The sequence below is a fragment of the Microcaecilia unicolor genome, chromosome 6 (assembly GCF_901765095.1).
Source record: "Microcaecilia unicolor chromosome 6, aMicUni1.1, whole genome shotgun sequence".
Classification (NCBI taxonomy): domain Eukaryota; kingdom Metazoa; phylum Chordata; class Amphibia; order Gymnophiona; family Siphonopidae; genus Microcaecilia; species Microcaecilia unicolor.
In genome coordinates, this window is record NC_044036.1 from 164,532,795 (window position 1) to 164,556,183 (window position 23,389).

The following is a 23,389-nucleotide window of genomic DNA, read 5'->3' on the forward strand; positions in this document are numbered from 1 at the left end:
AGACACGCCCAAGTCTAGGGACGACCATCTATAAAGACGACCAAAATTTCACGATTTGGGCGTCCCCGACCGTATTATCGAAACGAAAGATGGATGTCATAGTATCATAGTAACATAGTAGATGACGGCAGAAAAAGACCTGCACGGTCCATCCAGTCTGCCCAAGAAATGTGCCATTTTTTTATGTATACCTTACCTTGATTTGTACTTGTCTTTTTCAGGGCACAGACTGTACAAGTCTGCCCAGCAATATCCCCGCCTCCCACTATTGTCCATCTGGTTTCGATAATATGGGTTTCCCTGCCCCTCCACCAGGATGTTTTACGAGGACGTCCTCAGCAAAACTTGGGCGTCCCTTTCGATTATGCCCCTCCATGTCATGCAACACAATCGGTCATCCGGCTAACCACTAAGCTCTAATATTCAGCTGAGATAGCCAGCTATCTCTTGATGAATATTAGCGCTTAGCCAGCTAAGTACCATTTAACCAGCCAGGTGCCATTCCTGGCTGGTTAAATGGTTTTGAATATTAGGGGTAAGTTTATAGATTTGTGCGTGTGAAGTTACATGTATAACTACAAATTCATGCTAATTATCACCAATTAATGCATCTTGAGGGCTATTATTGGTACCTAATTTAACAATTAAGTTAGGCGTGCAACTGGCACTATTCTGTAATTTGCACACTAGTTGGAAATTTGGGTGTGCAACTTTGTATTATCCAGAGGATTATATATATTTTTGATGGTGGTTCCTTCCTACTCCCTTTGGTTTTCAGCTCAGTATAAGCCTTTACTACAGCCATAGCACCATAAAGCTTCATGTGTAACTCTCCAGAGTTTTTCCCATTTTTAACCCTCCACCCATCTCCCCCATTTAGTCAAGTTAAAGTCGTGACAGTTCGTGGCCTAATAATAGGTTGAGGTTGTCCACTAGATGCCACTGTTGTGCACTAGCTGTGATTTCCTTGCTCTTGGGGCTTTGATATTGCATTAGCAGGATCCCCAGTACTGGCTCAAGAATGGAACTAGGCCTCCTGCTTGCCATCACACTGGCCTCCTACATATAGCTATTTTTCAAAGATATTAGTAAATCAGAGATGAAGGCACTGTGAAGACAAACTGTTTAGACAATGCTTGTGAGCACTTGATTGAACCTGCTTTCAAAAAATGTTTTCCATAAGCATATGGAGCTGACAAAATGAAAATAGGGAATAAACATATATATCTTTGTTTTTTCAAGTATATATTAGTTCTTTTGTGTTCCATTTCAGGTAGCAGGGAAGCAGCGTTCACCTATGCCATTATTGCTGCAGGAGTAGCTCATGCAATCACTGCTGCTTGTACTCGGGGAAACATGAGCGACTGTGGTTGTGACAAAGAGAAGCAGGGACAGTTCCATAGAGAGGAAGGCTGGAAATGGGGAGGCTGTTCTGCAGACATCAGATACGGAATAAGATTCTCCAAAGTGTTTGTGGATGCCAGGGAGATCAAGGAAAGTACAAGAGCCCTCATGAACTTACACAACAACGAGGCAGGACGTAAGGTAGGCACTGCTTTCTCAAACACTATAGTGTCACCTCTTGTTTTCTAGCCTTTGAATTCTGCTCCCATCCTCCACTGTGGAGATAAACGTGCATTATACATTGAAGTGTTATTCTAGGAGAGAACAGAGTGGGAAAATCGTAAAGATGTGAGGGTAGTCCCTCTCCAACATTCAATCAAATGTTGCTTGTTTTGATGGACTGTATCAAGTCAACTTTAATTGAAGCATTTTCTATGTACTGCATTGCGAGAAAGTTTATGAATTTTTTCAGGTTTAAGAACGCATTCCTTTTTTTTTTGTATCTTCGTATCCTGTCTTTGAATACCCTCCCTAAAGGGTATAACTGGAGGAAGGTGGGGGAAAACTTTGTTAACCTGGGAACTGTAGGAGCTCCTTCAATTAGGCATATGCTTAGCGTTACTCATGGACCAGAAAGGTTGCCGTGGTAGCAGCAGCTATTTTCTCTCCCTACCCAGGGTTAAATGCACTATCTCCACAGCTCAATTAGGTCCAAGTAACCCTGACAGATGTGGCATCTGAATTTGGGTCTCCCACAATGCAGTATACAGCAGTACAACCAGCCCAGGAATGAATTTTTATCCTTAAGGGCAGAATTTTAAATAGCCTCCATTATATGTAAAGTGTGTAGACTCTTTTGAAATATATGCATTGTTCTAGTTCTCAAAGGGAAATAACTAGGGTTGTGCAGCCCCAACATTTTCAATTTATGTCATTTCTTATGTTGTTTGTGGGAACTTTCATGTTATGAGAATTTTCAAATTTTTTTTCTTAAATTTCAGAGGTATTTTTATTGAAACATTTGCTTGATACAGTCCTTACATAGGGCCCCTTTTACAAAGGGGAAGGGAATGGGGCTTGATATACTGCCTTTCTGTGGTTTTTGTAACTACATTCAAAGTGGTTTACATAGTACTGTATATACAGGTACTTATTTGTACCTGGGGCAATGGAGGGTTAAGTGACTTCACCCAGAGTCACAAGGAGCTGCAGTGGGAATCAAACCCAGTTCGCCAGGATCAGAGTCCGCTGCACTAACCACTAGGCTACTCCGCCACTCTGCTCATTGGATGGCAAGTATCACCAGGTTATCACAGCACCCCGGTAGTAGTTCCCACCCCCAGCATGCATTATATCCATCACTACAAAAAAAATGTGTATTTTTGTAGCGCTGGTGTGTACCCAGCAGTAATCGGGCAATGCCGCGTGCTGACAGATTACTGCCTGATTAGTGCATAAGCCCTTATCACCACCTGAATGGGTGGCAGTAAGTGCTCCCACTGAAGTGGCTGAGTGGCAAGTGCTTCATTTGCCATGTGGCCATTTCCTTAAAAAAAGGGAAAGACCCGCCTTTTACCTGCTGCGGTAAAAGGGGGCCTTGGCGCACCTCAAAAACATGCGCCAACACCAGCGCAGGCCCCCTTTTGCTGCAGCTTCGTAAAAGGGGTCCCTAACCAGGAGTCATTCCTGCAAATAAGATTATATTTTAGAGCACAAGTGCAAAACTTCTTCTGTGTCCCAGCAACAATATGAAAAACCAGTGACAGATGTAGATACAATTACTGACAAAATCTCACATATGTATCAAAAGGTTTTGTTTTTTATTCTACCTCAGCCATTTTACTTTTTTTTTCTTTATTAAATTTTATATTATACATCTCTTTGAGTGATAAAAGGTAAGGTATACTCAAAAAGTAGCACATATGAGTTTATCTTGTTGGGCAGACTGGATGGACCGTGCAGGTCTTTTTCTGCCATCATCTACTATGTTACTATATATATGTAATACAAGAAATTTGGAAAATAACATAGAAGAAATAACCAAAACATATTAACTAAAATTAGTCAAACATTATCGTCCACTACACTTTTAGGTAATTGGATCCAAGAAAGGAAAGATACATATACATAAAATTGTATCTAGTAAATTAACTAATATTAACTAAATTAATGCTTCCCAGGTTGCCTACTCCATGCTAACATTACAGTGTACCATCTATGACTAGACCATTACATTTACCTCTTCTTTGGACAACAAGAATTCTTCTAATTGTTTGGGATCAAAAAATTGAAATGGTTTAGATTGAAATAATACTCGACATATACAAGGAAATTTAAGTACAAAATTTGCACCTAACGCCAAAGTCATTGGGCGTAAAGCCAAAAAGACTTTTCACCTTTTCTCTGTTTCTCTAGACAAGTCCGGATATGTTCTAATTTTAGATCCCAAAAATAAAGTGTCCAAATGTCGAAAGGAAAGTTTTATTACTGCATCTGGATCCATCTCCAGGGCAAATGAAACCACCAAAGTTGTTCTCTGGGTAATTACCTCTAACGAGGATTCCAAAAAAGATGAGAGGTTCCTAACTTCTCCTCCTTGGGGTTGTAAACTTCCAGATAACTTCTTAACATTACTTTGTAAGTACTGCGCCCGAATTATAGGAGGTAATGAATCCTCTGACATTCCTAATATTTCCACCAAATATTTTCTAACCATTTGTATTGGTATAATTAACGGTGATCTAGGAACATTAGTCAACCTCAAATTAAGCCTTCTAGACTGATTTTCTAAATATTCTAAATGTCTGAAGGTAAAGTTTTTTTTCCTTAATTGAGGTTTGCCCTAAAAGTTCCAACTTTTGAATTCTATCATCTAATTGTTTCACTTCAGAGACCTGTGCTTGGATAGAGCAGCTTCGAATAATGCCTTGATTTCACTTGAATTTTTTACTATCAATGCTTGCAAAGAAGACTGCATATTAAATGTCAAGTCCCAGAGTGACTCAATTGTCACTATGGCTGGTTTTACCATTGTCCTCATAGAAAAAACAGGTAGAGAAGCATAAGCAGACTGTTCCAATGTACTCACTATCTGTGAGGGCAGTGCTTTCGCTGCAGACTGTTCCTCTAGCCTCTTAATGCTCAGTGTCTCCTCCAGCGTGGGCAGGTTCCCTCCCTGCTCGTTCAGGTCTCGACTCAGAGCCTGGGCTGCAGGACTCAATTCCCCGCTGTCTCTTCCTGGTTGGGGAGAAGCCGCTTGTTGAACGGGGCTCAAAGAAACCCCGTCTACACTGTTGGTCAGCGCCGACGCACCTTCACTGGTAGTGGGAGTCGAAGCTTGCCTGGGACCAGGCATTACCCCGAATTGGTCCAAAGTTGTCTGCTGAAGAAGGTGAGTCCCGGTGGGGGTAGAGGGATTCTCCCGAACCTTGCCTTTCTTTTTCCCCATTCTCACGGCGGAAAAAGAGCCATCCTCAGCAGTGTTTGGATCCAAAATTCTGAGCGTGTCTGGTGCAATTAATCACAACACCGTCATCTTGGATCCCTCCCCCAGCCACTTTAAACAAATCAATATAATACCTTTTCTAACAAAGGTAACCTCCACCCCACCCCAAATCTGTTCACGGATACTTAGTCAAGTAATAGAGCTCCAGAACTATATAAAAGACAACACAACACTTCTTCAAAAGAGTCCCACATTCTTGTTGTGCACAGCATCACTTAGCAGGCCCCCAAATATTTCCCCATTTGGCCAGAGATTCCTTTTCTTCAATTTTTGCATTAAAGGAGCAATATCATTGGTATTATGCCCTCTTTCAGGAGCCTAAGAAATAAGATGGGAGAGTTAGAATATATTGCACTAAATGAAAAATTAGATATAATAGGCATCTCTGAGAGTAGGAAATCAAATATGTTAGCGTTTAACTTTAAAAAAAGAGACTGATAAAATGAGAAGAACGGTGAAAAGAAAACTTAGAGGAGCGGATGCAAGGGTCAAAAATTTACATCAGGCGTGGATGCTGTTCAAAAACACCATCCTGGAAGCCCAGAACAAATATATTCTGTGTATTAAAAAAGGAGGACAGAAGACCAAACGACAGCCGGCTTGGTTAAAAAGTGAGGTGAAGGAAGCTATTAGAGCTAAAAGAAAATCCTTCAGAAAATGGAAGAAGGAACTGACTGAAAATAATAAGAAACAGCATAAGGAATTTCAAGTCAAATGCAACGCGCTGATAAGGAAGGCTAAGAGGGACTTCGAAAAAAAGATTGCGTTGGAGGCAAAAACATATAGTAAATTTTTTTTTAGGTATATTAAAAGCAGGAAGCCGGCAAAAGAATCGGTTGGACTGCTAGATGACTGAGGAGTAAAAGGGGCGATCAGGGAAGACAAAGCCATAGCAGAGAGATTAAATGAATTCTTTGCTTCGGTCTTCACCGAGGAAGATTTGGGTGGGATACCGGTGCCAGAAATGGTATTTGAAGCTGACGAGTCGGAGAAACTTAATGAATTCTATGTAAACCTGCAGGATGTAATGGGGCAGTTCTACAAACTGAAGAGTAGCAAATCTCCTTGACAGGATGGTATTCATCCCAGAGTACTGATAGAATTGAAAAATGAAGTTGCATAGCTATTGTTAGTAATATGTAATTTATCCTTAAAATTGAGCGTGGTACCGGAAGATTGGAGGGTGGCCAATGTAACGCCGATTTTTTAAAAAGGTTCCAGAGGAGATCCTGGAAATTATAGACTGGTGAGTCTGACGTCGGTGCCAGGCAAAATGGTAGAGACTATTATAAAGAACAAAATTACAGAGTATATTCAAAAGCATGGATTAATGAGACAAAGTCAACATGGATTTAGTAAAGGGAAATCTTGCCTCACCAATCTACTACATTTCTTTGAAGGGGTGAACAAACATGTGGATAAAGGGGAGCCAGTTGATATTGTGTATCTGGGTTTTCAGAAAGCATTTGACAAAGTACCTCATGAAAGACTCCAGAGGAAATTGGAGAGTCATGGGATAGGAGGTAGTGTTCTATTGTGGATTAAAAACTGGTTAAAAGATAGAAAACAGAGAGTAAGGTTAAATGGTCAGTATTCTCAATGGAAAATGTAGTTAGTGGGGTTCCCCAGGGGTCTGTGCTGGGACTGCTTCTTTTTAACATATTTATAAATGATCTAGAGATGGGAGTAACTTTGTCTGGATTTACCCGGACATGTCCTCTTTTTGAGGACATGTCTGGGCATCCAGGCGGGTTTTGCCAGTCCACCCATTTGTCCGGATTTCTGGACAAATGGGTGGGCGGACGGCGGACCTATCCTAGCCTCCCCTCCCCTTCCCTTACTATCTACTGCCCTGGTGGTCTAGTGACCTCTTCAGGGCAGGAAAGAGCCCCCTCTTTCCTGCCTGGAGCGCTGCCCTTGCCCTGCATCCTGTTGCTGTGTGACGGTCTCGGGATTCAAAATGGCCGCCAAGAGTTGAAGCGGCCTTGCGAGACTTCAACTCTCGGCGGCCATTTTGAATCCCGAGACCATCACAGCAACAGGATGCAGGGCAAGGGCAGCGCTCCGGGCAGGAAAGAGAAGGCTCTTTCCTGCCCTGAAGAGGTCACTAGACCACCAGGGCAGTAGATAGTAATTAAGGGGAGGGGAATATGTGACCCGGGGGAGGGGAGGGGAATATGTGACCTGGGGGCGGGGTGAGAGCGAGAGGGCGGGGCGAGTATGCGAAAGGGGTGTGGTGTGGGCGGGGCGGGGGCATGACATATGTCCTCTTTTTCAGAGGACAAAATATGGTAACCCTAGATAGAAGAGCCAGTCCCATTTCCAGAAGCTGTGGGGGTATGTAAAGTACAATTCTTAAGCAGATCAACTAGAGGTCTCTGCAAGTTCTTTAGGGTCTGTACACTAAACATTTCTTTTCAAGGCCTTAAGGGCAAGATAGTTATTCAGGGGCATAGTTATTGTCTACTACTACTACTACTACTACTATTTAGCATTTCTATAGCGCTACAAGGCATACGCAGCGCTGTACAAACATAGAAGAAAGACAGTCCCTGCTCAAAGAGCTTACAATCTTATAGACAAAAAATAAATAAAGTAAGCAAATCAAATCAATTAATGTGAACGGGAAGGAAGAGAGGAGGGTAGGTGGAGGCGAGTCCCTGATGGCAGGCTCAATACAAAGTATCTTCACTTGCCTAAACCTAAACTTCCCAGTGCTCTCCACCGCCTCCTCACCTCAGCAGGCCTCTGATTCAAAACTCACAAGCAGCCACCCCTGACAATAACATAAAACCATCTCAATATAGACTGTTACATCATTTATCTGCAGAATTGAATTTTATTTTGCTACATAAAGTTAATAAATACTGACGATATTTCAGTGACATTGAATTTTCTTGCATGGCATCGTGCATCAAAGTTGTGCCATGTTAAAGTGTAAAGTGCATGATGAATCACAGTTATAATTTATCATATATGTAATGCAAAGCAAGGATACATCAAGGTGGATTTGTATTTGAGCTTTAGCGTTCTGTAGCAACCCTCTCATACTTAGTAGTGAAACATATTCCTGCTTATAATCGAAAGAGAAAAACGCCTATATTGTGACCCAAATCGGGAGATAGACGTTTATCTCCCAAAAACGAATAAAGCGGTATAATCAAAAGCCGAATTTGGACGTTTTTAACTGCACTCCGTCGCGGATGCGGACAACGTTGATGGGGGCGTGTCGAAGGCATGGTGAAGGCGGAACTGGGGCGTGGTTATCTGCCGATCAGAGATGGGCGCCTTTCGCCGATAATGGGAAAACAATATGCGTTTTTAGCGAGAATTTAGGGCACTTTTCCTGGACCCTGTTTTTCCACGAATAAGGCCCCAAAAAGTGCCCTAAATGACCAGATGACCACTGGAGGGAATCGGGGATGACCTCCCCTGACTCCCCCAGTGGTCACGAACCCCCTCCCACCACAAAATATGCCGTTTCACAACTTTTTATTTTCACCCTCAAATGTCATACCCACCTCCCTGGCAGCAGTATGCAGGTCACTGGAGCAGTGGACTTCAGGCAGGTGGACCCAGGCTCATCCCCCCCCCCCCACCTGTTACACTTGTGCTGGTAAATGGGAGCCCTCCAAACCGCCCCCCAAACCCACTGTACCCACATGTACTGTAGGTGCCCCCCTTCACCCCTTAGGGCTATAGTAATGGTGTAGACTTGTGGGCAGTGGGTTTTGAGGGGGATTTTGGGGGCTCAACACCCAAGGGAAGGGTGCTATGCACCTGGGAGCTGTTTTACCTTTTTTTTTTTTTTTTTTGTAAAAGTGCCCCCTAGGGTGCCCGGTTGGTGTCCTGGCATGTGAGGGGGACCGGTGCAATACGCATCCTGGCCCCTCCCACGAATAAATGTCTTGGAGTTATTCGTTTTTGAGCTGGGCATTTTCGGTTTCCATTATCGCTGAAAACAAAAACGCCCAGCTCAAAAAAAGATAAACGTCCATGTTTTTTCGAAAATACGATTCGGTCCGCCCCTTCACGGACCCGTTCTCGGAGATAAACGCCCATGGAGATAGGCGTTTCTGTTCGATTATGCCCCTCATTGAGTGCTACAAAACATTATAACCAGTTTGAGTAAAGGTTTTCTGATTAGACAAAATGATTTTTAGTATCAATGCAAGCAGAGTGTTGAATAATTGTTGTGAGATATTGGAATATCAGTAGTCTGGAATACGTGGAGATACCTAGTCCTGACTGCTGCAAAAGAATAACGTGATAGTGTGCCAGCAACCTTCCTGCAAAACTAGCAAATCTAAATAACGGTTGAATCTAAGTAGTCTTATTTGCAAGGAGTCCAGATGGCCCTGTGGGCAACAAATTATGTACCCTTATCTTTCAAATCCTAAATGGCACAGCTCCAGACTATATGGTACCATTAATAAACTTACCTCAAAGAAACACTAAATATGAGGCAAGAAACGATCTCAGTCTACACCTCCCAAATAGGAAAAAAGTGATCTACAGAACTGTCCACTCTGCAGACTTCACTTACCTAGGAACCAAATGGTGGAACTCCTTACCACCCAAAATAAGAAATATACAGGAATATACTAGATTCCACAAAATCCTCAAATCGTTCCTTTTCAAACCCTCACAATGAACAACCATAACTCAAACAATTAATTATTACCTGAATTGGTTATTACTCTATTTACCATTAACTTTCTCTTTGCTTCAGGTACAATTTCTCATTCATAACAGATTTTCAAAATGTTAAACATCCATAGCTATCCCAGTATGTTTATGATATTGTATTGTAAAATTGGATTCTTATAACAAATTACTTTCTTATGCATTATTCATTGTTATGTATCCAATACTGTTTATTGTAAGCCACATTGAACTCAGACTTGTTTGGGATAATGTAGGTATAAATGTCATAAATAATAATAAATAATAATAATAATATTCATTGTTGTGGTGTAACGGTATAAATATTCTCACTTTGCAATACTGACAAGAGCTGTGCTATTCTCTGATTATGTTGACAGTCAGATCTTCTCAGAGAAACATCATTTGAACCAATTCTGTTCTCAAGTAACAACCTTATAAAATATAAATTATGACTTGAAAAGATGCTTGTATAAGAACTCATAGTAAGAATATTCTACGTATGAGTCCAAAATAATACAGCGAAGTTGATGTATTTAATTTGATCTGGATCATCAGTAGAAAAGGTTTGATTCGGATGGAATAATTGTATCTTTATCCTTAGAGTGGAGTAATCGCTGGACCGTATCTAAATCAACTCATGCATCCCTATCTAAGTTTCCAAATAGACTTGAATATCTGCAGTACACCCTGTTCTCAATGCTCATTCTTTTTCTTAGAAGACTTCTGTAACATAATTTAGTTAACGTGAGTGCTTAGAGAAATGATTAATTCTAAGAATGCTTGCAGATCAATTCAGATGTTGTAAGATGCACTCAGCAGAATGATAAAACTGTTTTCCCTTTCTTTGCGAATGCGTCATTTTAGTGTTTCCCAGTCAGAGCTTTAACCTTGGGAGTAGATTTTAGTTTCTTCAGGATTCTGTTTTATAATTAAAATTTAGCCATGCATTTAAGGGGGAAAAAAATCAGCAGGGAGCAGACTGCAAGCAAATTCATTTCACAGTATACTTTACAGAGCTTCTTATCCCATTAAGAAAGAAAATCTGAAGTTTCATACAAACCAATAGAAATGTTGCCCATAGACAACGTGTATTATTGCTAGAAGGGTACGCTCGTTCCGCTGCGACGGCGTACCCTTGAGATAAGAAGTTTGCTTACTCACAGCCTTTCCTAGTTGGTTTATCCGTTTATCTCCCTCAGTTCGCAAACTGTATACGTTTAGAAGATTTCTTCATCATTACAGGTAATCAATAGAAATAAAACATGGAAAAGAAAATAAGATGATACCTCTTTTATTGGACATAACTTAATACATTTCTTGATTAGCTTTTGAAGGTTGCCCTTCTTCGTCAGATTGGAAATAAGCATTATTTCCGATGTGACGAAGAAGGGCAACCTTCAAAAGCTAATCAAGAAATGTATTAAGTTATGTCCAATAAAAGAAGTATCATCTTATTTTCTTTTCCATGTTTTATTTTGTTTTATTTCTGTTGATTACCTTTAAAAGTGGACTAACACGACTGCCACACCTCTCTATTCATCATTACAGAAACCATTCTAGCAATAATCCACAGGGAGTCCTGAGGCAGGCCTGAGCGGCCGAAACACAACTCGTGTTGTCCAGATTTTATTAATAAAACCTTTGCTGTGAACCTTTTTTTGAGTCCAGTAGAAATTTTTTGGCATCATCTATTCCGTCTCCTTCGCTGTGACTTTGTTCTTTGGCTTGACCAGTGCGGAGGTTTGCTTTCTTCTGTGTTTGTTGCCCGTAGACACTAACAGGTTAGAAAGTACATGGTAGAATCATGACACACAGGTATATTTCTCTATATACCAGTGAAAAATGTAGTGGGCTGCCACATGTCAAAAATCAGCCAAAGAGGGACTAGAGAAGGCAGCAAACCTGGTTTTGATATCTGGTGGAAACTCAAGAGAGCCATCAAATTAAGCTGGGTGGAGGGGGCATTAGACTCGGCCATCTGTAGGTTTGACAGATTTGGACTCTGCAGGGTCAGCCTTTAGACGCTCATGCTGGAATGATTTTGGATGATTTTATTATAAAAGTGGTATAAATCTTATAAAATACGAGTAAATAAATATGCTTAAAAATTTCCATTGACTCAAAAGATGATAAGAGATAACACAGATGTGAAATAAGAAGAAACTAGGAGAGGTTGTTTACAACCTTCTGATACCAGAATTAACATAATACATCATAACAGAAAATCCACTTATTCTTGTCAGTACTGAAAGGATATATCCTACCTGTCAGCCATAGAAACTTGATTGCTTGTGGGCTACCGCTCTTGAACAAAGTCATTTTTGTTTACTTCCTGATTGGTTCACTACTGTTTGGAATAGGTGACCATACATGATCTCAGTCAGTCACCAGAGGCATCACAAAGAGACAGCACAATACACTTGCCTTTCTAGTTTGCTACAATTACCATACTCATTAAAGAGGGCAGCAAGAGTCTGAGTGAAGACCGGGGTAAGAGTCCTGCAGTGCTGTTTGCATATCTTTTTGTTCATGCCTTTTCAACCCTGTATTGGGGACCAGACAGCCAGTTGGGTAATCAGGATATTTATAATGCATAGACAGGAGATAAATGTGCACACACTGGAAATTCAGTGCTAATTTATCTCATGCATATTCATTGTGGATATCTTGAAAACCCAGCTGGATATGGGGGCATCAGGATAAACTAGGGAAGCTCTATTTTGGTGCATACAATGTTCTGCCCCAGTTTTGGTTTAGGAGCAAAAGTACACCCCATGCAAATTAGTGCTACTTCTAATTACTCACATGAAAATAATTACAGTGTAGGTGCTGATTTTCAGTTTTGAGCTATTTTTGAATGCAAAATGTAAATCCTGATACACTGCTCTTGAACCTTGGGCAAGGCATTTCATCCTCCATTGCCTCAGATACAAATTTATACATAGATTTGCTAATGTGGGTTAATCTAATCTAATCTAAGCACAATTGCCAGTTTATCACTTTTCACAAAATTAGTGGAAGCTATTGTGAGTCAAGAGCTAAAACAAGTATTTGGAAATTTTTCCTGGTTTACTTCCATCACAGTTTGGTTTTCGAACCTTATATATAGCACTGAAACACTCCTCTTTACTTTTATTTCTGAAGTAAAAAAAAAAAATTAGCCAAGACAGACACGCATTACATTTACAATTTGATTAATCTAGACACCGCTTATTGTATTGTATTGTAACATTTATAACTCGCGCTTTCCCACCTGTAGCAGGCTCAATGCAGCTTAGATAAAAAACAAAAATTTACAAGATAGCACAAAATGGATAAAACATTTGAATATAATATATAAAGAGCTGGACTAAGAAAGGATAAGGGAGGAAGGTGGTAGAGGTAGGGAGCGGAAGAGGGTGTAAGTTGGGTAAAGTGTTGTGAAAAAGAAAGAATGTATAATAATGGTTCGGAGAGGGATGAATTCAAAAGGAAAAAAAACCCATATTAAGTTCTGCTAAGTAGTCAGATCCAGGTATCGCAGATGGATTTCTAATTTAAGTCAAGATAATACTTATATAATACTCTTAGGCAGAAATGTTTACCACGCAGATTTTTTAGGCGCCTTATATAGAATCTGACCCACTATGTGCAAACAGGACACACTCTTTCTGAAAGAGTGTGTGCTATGCTCACATATTCAATAGTCTGAGCATGTGCAGTGGGTGCCCTCTTTGCAAATAGTGTGCGTCCTCTCAAAACAGTGGGCACCATTATCAGTCAATGGTAAAACATTCAATTTTGTGCTTTTTTTCTGCTCTTTTCCATTTGATAACAAACTGCAACAGCATCGGATATGTCATTGACATATCCCATATTGTTGCAAACGGATGCCCATCCCTAGCCATTGTCCAGATACTGGTACTGAAGATCCGGATTTCATTTAGCTGCAGTAAGCAGTGTTAAAAAGAAATCTCTGATTGCTCTGTCTGAATATCAGCCAGTTTGAATTTTTGCAAGGCTTTTGGGGAATTTATTTTCTACTGTAATTAATTCTGGCCTAAAGTCTTTAGCGCTGGCAGTATTTCAGAAGCATGGCAGTGATGTTAAAGGTTGAAAAGACTCATCCAGTGTGAAGTGGGAATCTGCATGTTTTCCGCCCCATTTCTTGCTGCAGAATGTTATACCTGAATAAACATTACAGTTAATGACTTCTCTGCCATGCAGAAAATCTCTTCCCTTTGTGTGCTGTGTCTCTTGGTTATGCCGTTATATTCTTATGTATTTTTTCATTAAATTATAGTAATTATGCTCACAGTGAAGTCTTTTTTTGTGTGTATGAGATATTTGAAATGCTGTGGTAAAGAAATGCAAGGAGGTCTTCTTTGATTGTTTGGTTGGAAGCTACCGTGGAAACAATCTTGAACAACAGTGAATTCTGGCAAACAGCTTAACCCCCTCCTTGGCTCCTCCTCTCCCTCACGCATTCCCTTCCCTGAGAGATGTTCGCTGTTGAAGCCTGGCACCCTTGCCTGTATGAAATGACAGCCAGTGTAATTTCACTGGTATTAAAATAAATCCTGAGTCCTGGGCTCAGTCACTATTTTTACTTGCGTTTGAGCGATCAAAAAGTTGTTTTATGACTTCTTTGTGCAGTTTTCAGATAATGGTCTTAAAGCAAGCCTAAACTGGAGAGACAAGCTCTGGGTCTCATCACCAGCAAAACTCAGTATGGAGGAATATTAATGGAATTCTGAAATATGAGCGAGACCAAAGATGGCACAAAAGCTATAACCAGAAGAATCTTGCTTCATTCCACTTGTCATCCCGTTTTAGCTAATCAGGAATCATAATACATGGTCCTACCCTATGCATCTTTTGCAGCTGAAAACCAAATTCCTCTTTCACACTAAAGATTAAAACATGATAAATGATATCACTTACCTGCAGTAGCAATTTTAACTCATGAATTGCATGACAGTATCTGCTAGTGCTGATCTGGTGTGCGTATATTATGCAGTATGTAGCTGAAGAAGTGGTCTGGCTATCATTGCTATTAATTCATTAACGGCCAAAATATCCAGCCATGAAGCGAATGTTCTCCCCCCCCCCCCCAATTTCTTTTACCATAATGCTCAAACAGGCTTGTTTCAATGACATATCATAGCATACGGCACTAAAGGGCAGTTCATAATGCTACTTTAACTTAATTATAGAATATTACAGGCCAATATGTACATTAAAGAAAAAAATATTAATGGTATTGAGCCAGTTAAATCACTAAGGGATAGTTATTCAAAGGGGTTTAAATGGGCAGAAAGGATCCTGTTACTTTAAAAAAAAAAAAGATACAGTGGCATTAGAAAAGGTACAGAGAAGGGCAATGAAAATGATAAAAAGGAACGAGATGACTTCCCTATGAAGAAAGACTAAGGAGGCTGGGGCTTTTCAGCTTGGAGAAAGGACGGCTGAGGGGAGATATGATAGAGGTCTAAAAAATAATGAGTGGAATGGAATGGGTAGATGTGAATCGATTGTTTACTCTTCCAAAACTCCTATATAATAAAACGCACCTCCAACATTCTGAAGCTGACTGCATGGCTGAGGCATTCCTGCTCTCTGTATCCATCTCCTGAATTGACATCACGTACTTCCGGGTTCGTCACAAGCAGAAGTGACCAACCACACGAGGTTTCTCGGCTTCAGAATGTTGGAGGTGCATTCTATTAAATAGTATTGGTCAGTTCCTTGAAGCACAGCCAGAGCTCAGCGTCCTGCACAGTAACGCTCAGACACCAGAGAGAGGGAGGGAGGGGGGGCCTGACACCAGAGAGGGGGGGGGGAGGTATCTCTGTCACACACTCTCTCTCTCTCTCTCTCTCTCTCTCACAGTCAATGTTTTTCTCTCTCTCACTCTCACACACTGTCTCTCACACACTCTATGTCTCACACTGTATCACATTCACTCTCTATGTGTCACACAGTCACTCACACACTCTCTTGGTCTCATACACTCAGTCTCACAGAGAGTCTGTGTCTCACACACACTCTCTCTCACACACACACTGTATCTCACATATGCACTTGCACACACTCTCATTCTCACACACACACTCTCTCTCTCTCACAGACACACTCGCACCCAGACTCACTCTCTCTCTCTCACACACACACACACACACTCGCACATTCACTCTCTCTCTCACACATACAGTCACTCTCACATATACTCTCTCAAACATACACACTCTGAGGAAAACCTTGCTAGCGCCCGTTTCATTTGTGTCAGAAACGGGCCTTTTTTACTAGTAAGTACATAAGTGCATAAGTATTGCCATACTGGGAAAGACCAAAGGTCCATCAAGCCCAGCATCCTGTTTCCAACAGTGGCCAATCCAGGTCGCAAATACCTGGCAAGATCCCTTCCCCCCCAAAAAATACCAGGACTAGGGGGCACGCGATGAAGCTATAAAGTAGTAAATTTAAAATGAATCGGAGAAAATGTTTCTTCACTCAACGTGTAATTAACTCTGGAATTCGTTTCCAGAGAACGTAGTAAAAGCAGTTAACTCAGTGAGGTTTAAAAAAGGTTTGGATGGCTTCCTAAAGGAAAAGTTCATAGACCATTATTAAAATGGACTTAGGAAAAATCCACTGCTTATTTCTAGGATACAAAGCACAGAAAGTAGAGGACTCACTAGGAGTAACTCTCAAACACCTTCGTGTTTGTCAGGGAAGAGTCTCATATAATAACCACGGCCGGTTTCACTTCACCCTCCAGGTGAACCTCTGCTTGTGTATATTTTTAATCACAGACTCAACCCCCACCTTTCCTAAATGTGTAGAATGTAATTTGCTCTTTTTCATTAACTACGTGAAACCATTACTTATGTGTCACACTTTTCTTTTATGCTGTTAACACTAATGGCTGAGTGGCACTTATCTGTGTATGCCGGTGTGCTCATATTCCCCGACAGGTGCCTGTTTCGCTATCCAAGTTTTGTCAAGGGGGAGTCATAGCATAGTCTATTAGTAGAGAAGTGCCTTGCATATTTCTAGGATAAGCAGCATAAAATGTATTGTACTATTTTGGGATCTTGCCAGGTACTTGTAACCTGGATTGGCCACTGTTGGAAACAGAATGCTGGGCTTGATTGACCTTTGGACTGTCCCAATATGACAACACTTATGCACTCGTGTGGCATTATGAAATTCTGAGCAAATAAGATAATTTATATTTTGATGGGGAAAAGAAATATAAATATGTGTAACATAGCTTTAGCCAGTTTTATTGTCTGTTCTCAGAATATAGGTTCTGAACTGCAGTCTTTGAGAGAGCAATTTTCCATGTAACCATACTATGTAAATTAGAGGCCAGATGTACTAAGGTATGCTAATGTGTTTACATGCATCAATGCATATTATTTAATGCAAGCTGCATTATTATCAAAGGGATCTATTTACTAACAAGCTTTTTCTGTACGTAAAAGCTGTTTTACATGCAGAAAAGGGCTTTCATAAAATTGTGTCACTGCCTGGGCTGGATCGACCATTAGGCAAGACTAATAGTCACCTTGGGCAGCAGCTTCTCAGGGGCAGCAAAAAGCAGCAGAAGTAAAAGCAAAACAATAGATGTTTTATTAGGCTTCCACGGCTGGTGTCATGGTTTTTGCGGATACACTACCCGGATAGCTGCAAGAATTAAAACAGTAGATCCTGACAGCCATACAAACTCAAAGGGCCATCAGAACATTCGTTGACCTGTATGGAGTGCAGGTATACACATACATGGACAGCAACATTTTACATTTATGTTCAGTTTTTACAGGATTGTTGTGGGAGAGGTGGTGTTCAGATGATCATGATTGTTCAGTTTAATACTGCTTTGAAAACAAGAATATCAAGGGGAAATTACTAATTGATATATTTTTTAATGTAAAGAGATAAAAAAGAGAAAAAGATAGTAAAAAAAAAAAAAGCCAAAAAGGAAACCATTTGAATTAATATAGGGAGGTGGAGGTTTTTAGACTGATGCTACATGAAAAATCAATTTGCCTTCAAATTGTCAAAAGACTAAGAAGACATTGAATACAACTGAAGCCCTTTCCTCCATATTCACAATACAGTGGTTTGATAATTGGGCAAACTCTTTTCGTTTGAAATTGAACACCGAGAAGACGCATTGTCTTATAATATCATCGCAATATAATAAATACAATCCCACCACTTTAAATACTACCTACCCATCATGGATAGCTTAAAACTTCTAGGAGTCACAATCGATAAACACTTAACCCTGGAATCTCAAATAAATTACACCACAAAGAAAATATTCTACTTGATGTGGAGACTCAAACGAATAAAACCTTTCTTCCCTCGAGTAGTTTTCCGTAACCTGATTCAATTGATGGTGCTGAGCCAATTGGACTATTGTAATGGAATCTACACCGGATGCAAGGAACATTTACTTAAGAAACTTCAGACTGCCCAGAGCACGGCAGCAAGACTGATTTTCGGAAAATCTAAATTTGAATCAGCCAAGCCCCTTCGGGAAAAATTGCACTGGCTTCCCATCAAGGAACGAGTTGCCTTCAAGGTCTGCACCTTCATTCACAAAATCATCTATGGCATAGTTCCAGAATATATGCTAGATTTGGTTAATTTACTACCCAGAAACAGATCTAATTTCTTCGGTTTCAGATAATCCAGAAACACTTAAATTTATTTTCTTTACTATGCCAAACTTTAAGTTACTGTCTGTACTGCTTTAATATACTATTGTACTGTAGTCCTGATATACAGTGGGGGAAATAAGTATTTGATCCCTTGCTGATTTTGTAAGTTTGCCCACTGACAAAGACATGAACAGCCCATAATTGAAGGGTAGGTTATTGGTAACAGTGAGAGATAGCACATCACAAATTAAATCCGGAAAATCACATTGTGGAAAGTATATGAATTTATTTGCATTCTGCAGAGGGAAATAAGTATTTAATCCCTCTGGCAAACAAGACCTAATACTTGGTGGCAAAACCCTTGTTGGCAAGCACAGCGGTCAGACGTCTTCTGTAGTTGATGATGAGGTTTGCACACATGTCAGGAGGAATTTTGGTCCACTCCTCTTTGCAGATCATCTCTAAATCATTAAGAGTTCTGGGCTGTCGCTTGGCAACTCGCAGCTTCAGCTCCCTCCATAAGTTTTCAATGGGATTAAGGTCTGGTGACTGGCTAGGCCACTCCATGACCCTAATGTGCTTCTTCCTGAGCCACTCCTTTGTTGCCTTGGCTGTATGTTTTGGGTCATTGTCGTGCTGGAAGACCCAGCCACGACCCATTTTTAAGGCCCTGGCGGAGGGAAGGAGGTTGTCACTCAGAATTGTACGGTACATGGCCCCATCCATTCTCCCATTGATGCGGTGAAGTAGTCCTGTGCCCTTAGCAGAGAAACACCCCCAAAACATAACATTTCCACCTCCATGCTTGACAGTGGGGACGGTGTTCTTTGGGTCATAGGCAGCATTTCTCTTCCTCCAAACACGGCGAGTTGAGTTCATGCCAAAGAGCTCAATTTTTGTCTCATCTGACCACAGCACCTTCTCCCAATCACTCTCGGCATCATCCAGGTGTTCACTGGCAAACTTCAGACGGGCCGTCACATGTGCCTTCCGGAGCAGGGGGACCTTGCGGGCACTGCAGGATTGCAATCCGTTATGTCGTAATGTGTTACCAATGGTTTTCGTGGTGACAGTGGTCCCAGCTGCCTTGAGATCATTGACAAGTTCCCCCCTTGTAGTTGTAGGCTGATTTCTAACCTTCCTCATGATCAAGGATACCCCACGAGGTGAGATTTTGCGTGGAGCCCCAGATCTTTGTCGATTGACAGTCATTTTGTACTTCTTCCATTTTCTTACTATGGCACCAACAGTTGTCTCCTTCTCGCCCAGCGTCTTACTGATGGTTTTGTAGCCCATTCCAGCCTTGTGCAGGTGTATGATCTTGTCCCTGACATCCTTAGACAGCTCCTGGCTCTTGGCCATTTTGTAGAGGTTAGAGTCTGACTGATTCACTGAGTCTGTGGACAGGTGTCTTTCATACAGGTGACCATTGCCGACAGCTGTCTGTCATGCAGGTAACGAGTTGATTTGGAGCATCTACCTGGTCTGTAGGGGCCAGATCTCTTACTGGTTGGTGGGGGATCAAATACTTATTTCCCTCTGCAGAATGCAAATAAATTCATATACTTTCCACAATGTGATTTTCCGGATTTAATTTGTGATGTGCTATCTCTCACTGTTACCAATAACCTACCCTTCAATTATGGGCTGCTCATGTCTTTGTCAGTGGGCAAACTTACAAAATCAGCAAGGGATCAAATACTTATTTCCCCCACTGTAGCTGATGTAAGCCACATTGAGCCTACAACCAGTGGGAAAATATGGGATATAAATGCTTTAAATAAATACATAATTATATTCAGCAATATATGTTTTATAGCTGCCATTTGTGGATAGTGAATTTAATGACCAAAAGTTTGAAAGAATGTGTGTGTGTGTGGGGGGGGGGGGGGGGGAGTGGAAGGCTGGAAGTTTGCCTCAGGTATCCAATATCCAGTCCTGGTGACTGCAGATGACCATAAAAAGAACACTCATAGTAAACATTCACTTTTACATGATCTACAGGTAGGCATTCCTGGGGTGTGGTATGGAGCAGAAACGACAGAGTTGCTATGTATTTTATAAAATAATTGCCTGATATTCAACTCATGGCAATAAGTGGTGTCTGAACTGCTCACAGCCACAGGCTGAACTGATCCCAGATATTTCCAGAAGTTAACTGGACATTGGTCGATGTTCAGACTGGCTCCCGGCTAACTTCACTGCATAAAGTTAGCTCAACTTTTTTGCTGTCCTAACTTTAGCTGGTTACTTAGCTGAATGGCTAACCAGCTAAGTTCGCACCCCTGCCTTGCCCCCAGCTCACCCCTAACCTACCCAGTTAGGGGATGGCCAATTAGCAGGGATATTCAGCGGCATCCTCAGATTGCCCAGGCAAGCCATTTAAACAGCCGGGAGCTATGCATATCGGGCTCTAAGTGTACAGTGTGTGCACACATTTAGGACTTTTATAGAAGAGGTGCAAATTTGTGCATGGGCATTGTGCGCCTATTTTATATGGGTAGATAGGTACCTGTATTGCCTTTATTAAATACATTTAAAAATAGACATCTTTTTGGATTTCTTATAAAGGCATCCTTTATGGCACATTAATGTACATCTACGAACATTAACATGTTAATGCATATGAATAAATCTAGCCTTAATTTTGTTCTTGGATCCTATGCCTGACTGCAGCCTCTTGTGTTAAAAATAGATTTATAAGCACTGGCCGATGAGAAGCCAGATTCAGTGGTTATTAATTAGACATACAAGCCAGAATATTGCCTCCATTCAGAATATTTAAACTAGTATAGCGTGTGTGTTTTTTTTCCTGTTTTGTGTCCTAAGAGCTATTAGGGACGTGCATTTGTTTGAAATGGCATGGGAAATTTCAATGATGTCATTAAGGCACTAATTCTTTAAGGAGGGTGGTGAGACTCGTGCCAAGAATGCATGCAATTATCCTGAATGCAGGAATTTATGTTCACATGTACACACATGTAAACCACCGAGCTCTGCTGGTCAGTCTATGTGGTATAGAAAATTTTTAATAAACTATAAATGCCAATATTGGATTCTAGGCTCTGAAAGAAATCTCAGAACAGTGGTCAAGAACACCTTTTCTAGAATGAAACCTATGTGACAAGATATTCAATCCATGAGAGTTAGTTGAAGTGACTCCCGCAGTCGGTTCTGAACCGGATATTCGATGTCAATCTATTTCCAGTGACCAGCACTGAATATTTTTGGCCGGTTTCAACTTAACCATCAAGTCAACATTCAGCGCTGGCCGGTTAAGTTGAAAACAGCCAAAGATAGGCCTGCTATTTCGTTGGTCAAATTTGTCCACCCAACTTGGCCAGCGATGCACTGAATATTAGCAGAGAGCTGGCTATATCGAGCAATACAGCCGGTTATCTGCTAAGTGCTGACTGCAAATATTTAGTGGGAGATAACTGGCTATCTCCTACTAAATATTCACGGATAGCTGGTTAAGCACTATTTAACCAGCTAGGACCTGTTCCTGGCAGGTTAAATAGCGCTGAATACCGGGCGGCCTATGTTTACTAAGGCACGTTAGCATTTTTTACGCTCCTACGATTACTGCGTGCGCTAACCATGTAGGTGCCTATAGAGATATTGTAGGCATGTACACGGTTAACGTGTGTACATGGTTAACACATGTTAAAGACGCTAACACGCCTATAACACAGCTTATTAAACAGGGCCCTATGTCTGTTGAGGATTTTTGGACTAATTTGTAATGTTTGATTTTGACAAAGATCGATTACTGTAACTTATTGCATTTGGGTCTACCACTACAGAGCCTTAGGCCCCTGCAGTTATCCAAAATGCAGCTGCTCATGTATTTGCAGGTGTTTCCCATTTTTTACATATTTCACCCATAAATAAATAAAATAAATCTTGTAAGTATTACATTGGTTACTTGTCAGTTTTCAAATTAGGTTTAAAGTCCTAATGTTGATTCACAGGACCCTGTGTAATAGAGTGCCATTTTATCTGTCATCCGTCCTGAAAAATTATAAGCCCTGTAGGGCCTTAAGATCAGAAGGTACACATCAAATTTCTGTGCTTCCATTCCTAAAATACACTTTACAGAGACATGAGCATGCACCTTCTCTATTGTAGGCCCAGAAGAGTGGAACAGGCTACCTCTTGCTTTGCACCTGGAAAATGATACTGCTGCTTTCAAGAAGGGTTTAAAGACCTACTTGTTTGGGCAAGCTTTCATGACTGAGCTTTGAACTTGATAGTGAGCCTTAATGCAGCATACAGTCTGTTTTAGTTTTGTTTTAATATGTGTTGGTTAGATCTGTTGTTTGTCGGTTATCGCCCTAATTCTATAGAAAATCAACGCCTAAATTAGGGGCCTAACAGCAATTTAGGCACAAAAAAACCTAAGCATGATTTTATAAAGGTCCATGGGGCCTAATTTATAGGAGTATTAATCGACTTTTACACAACCATGTTTACCTGAGGAGCATTTGAGCTGTTTATTTCAGTATCATGGTACCTTTGCTTTCTATTGCAGAGATAACTCTTAGGGGCACAGATACCAATGTGGGCTACTGTTAAGATATGTTATTTTACCACAAACTTGTACTATTTTAGCACAGGCCTCATTTTATACAATGAGGCCTAGTTACTTATAACTGGTGTTAACAGTAAAATAACACATCTTAATAGCGGCCCAAGTTGATAACTTTCCCCCTTAATTAAGGAAACAGAAATGTCTCTAGAAATCAAATCACTGCTATATATAATAAAGATGAGCCAAGTAAAGGGCAATCAGGCCATTGTGACATCACTGATGAGGTTGGCTCTTAGGCATTGGTGGAATGAGGCATTATGACATCACAATATCAGCTGGTTATCAAAGAATGAAACTCTTCATATTAAGGGGGAAAGTTATGAACATTTTATTTTACCTCTAGCTCGTACAATTTTAGCACAATTTCCATTTTATGCAAGGAGACCATGGGGCTCATTTTCAAAGAGAAAAACATCTAAAAGTGGCATAAAGCAGGATTTCGACATTTGTCTCTTAAAAACGGCCAAAAACCTGTTTTTCAGATGTTTTTCTATACTGTTCATCTGCAGTGCATCCAAATCTCAAAGAGGCATGTTGGTGCGTGTTAAGGGTGGGATTTGGGCTTTTGCTGAGAATTAGACGTTTTTCAGCCATAATGGAACAAAACATAGTAACATAGTAGAT

The 23,389-nt window shown here is 40.7% G+C and overlaps 1 protein-coding gene across 1 annotated transcript in view; it reads left to right on the forward strand.

Moving 5' to 3' along the window:
- Positions 1–23,389, forward strand: part of WNT7A (Wnt family member 7A) — a 72,162-nt gene that overhangs the window by 41,584 nt on the left and 7,189 nt on the right. The window contains exon 3 of the mRNA XM_030207604.1: positions 1,274–1,545. Coding sequence (XP_030063464.1) covers positions 1,274–1,545 — 272 coding nt within the window. The remainder of the gene's footprint in view (positions 1–1,273; positions 1,546–23,389) is intronic.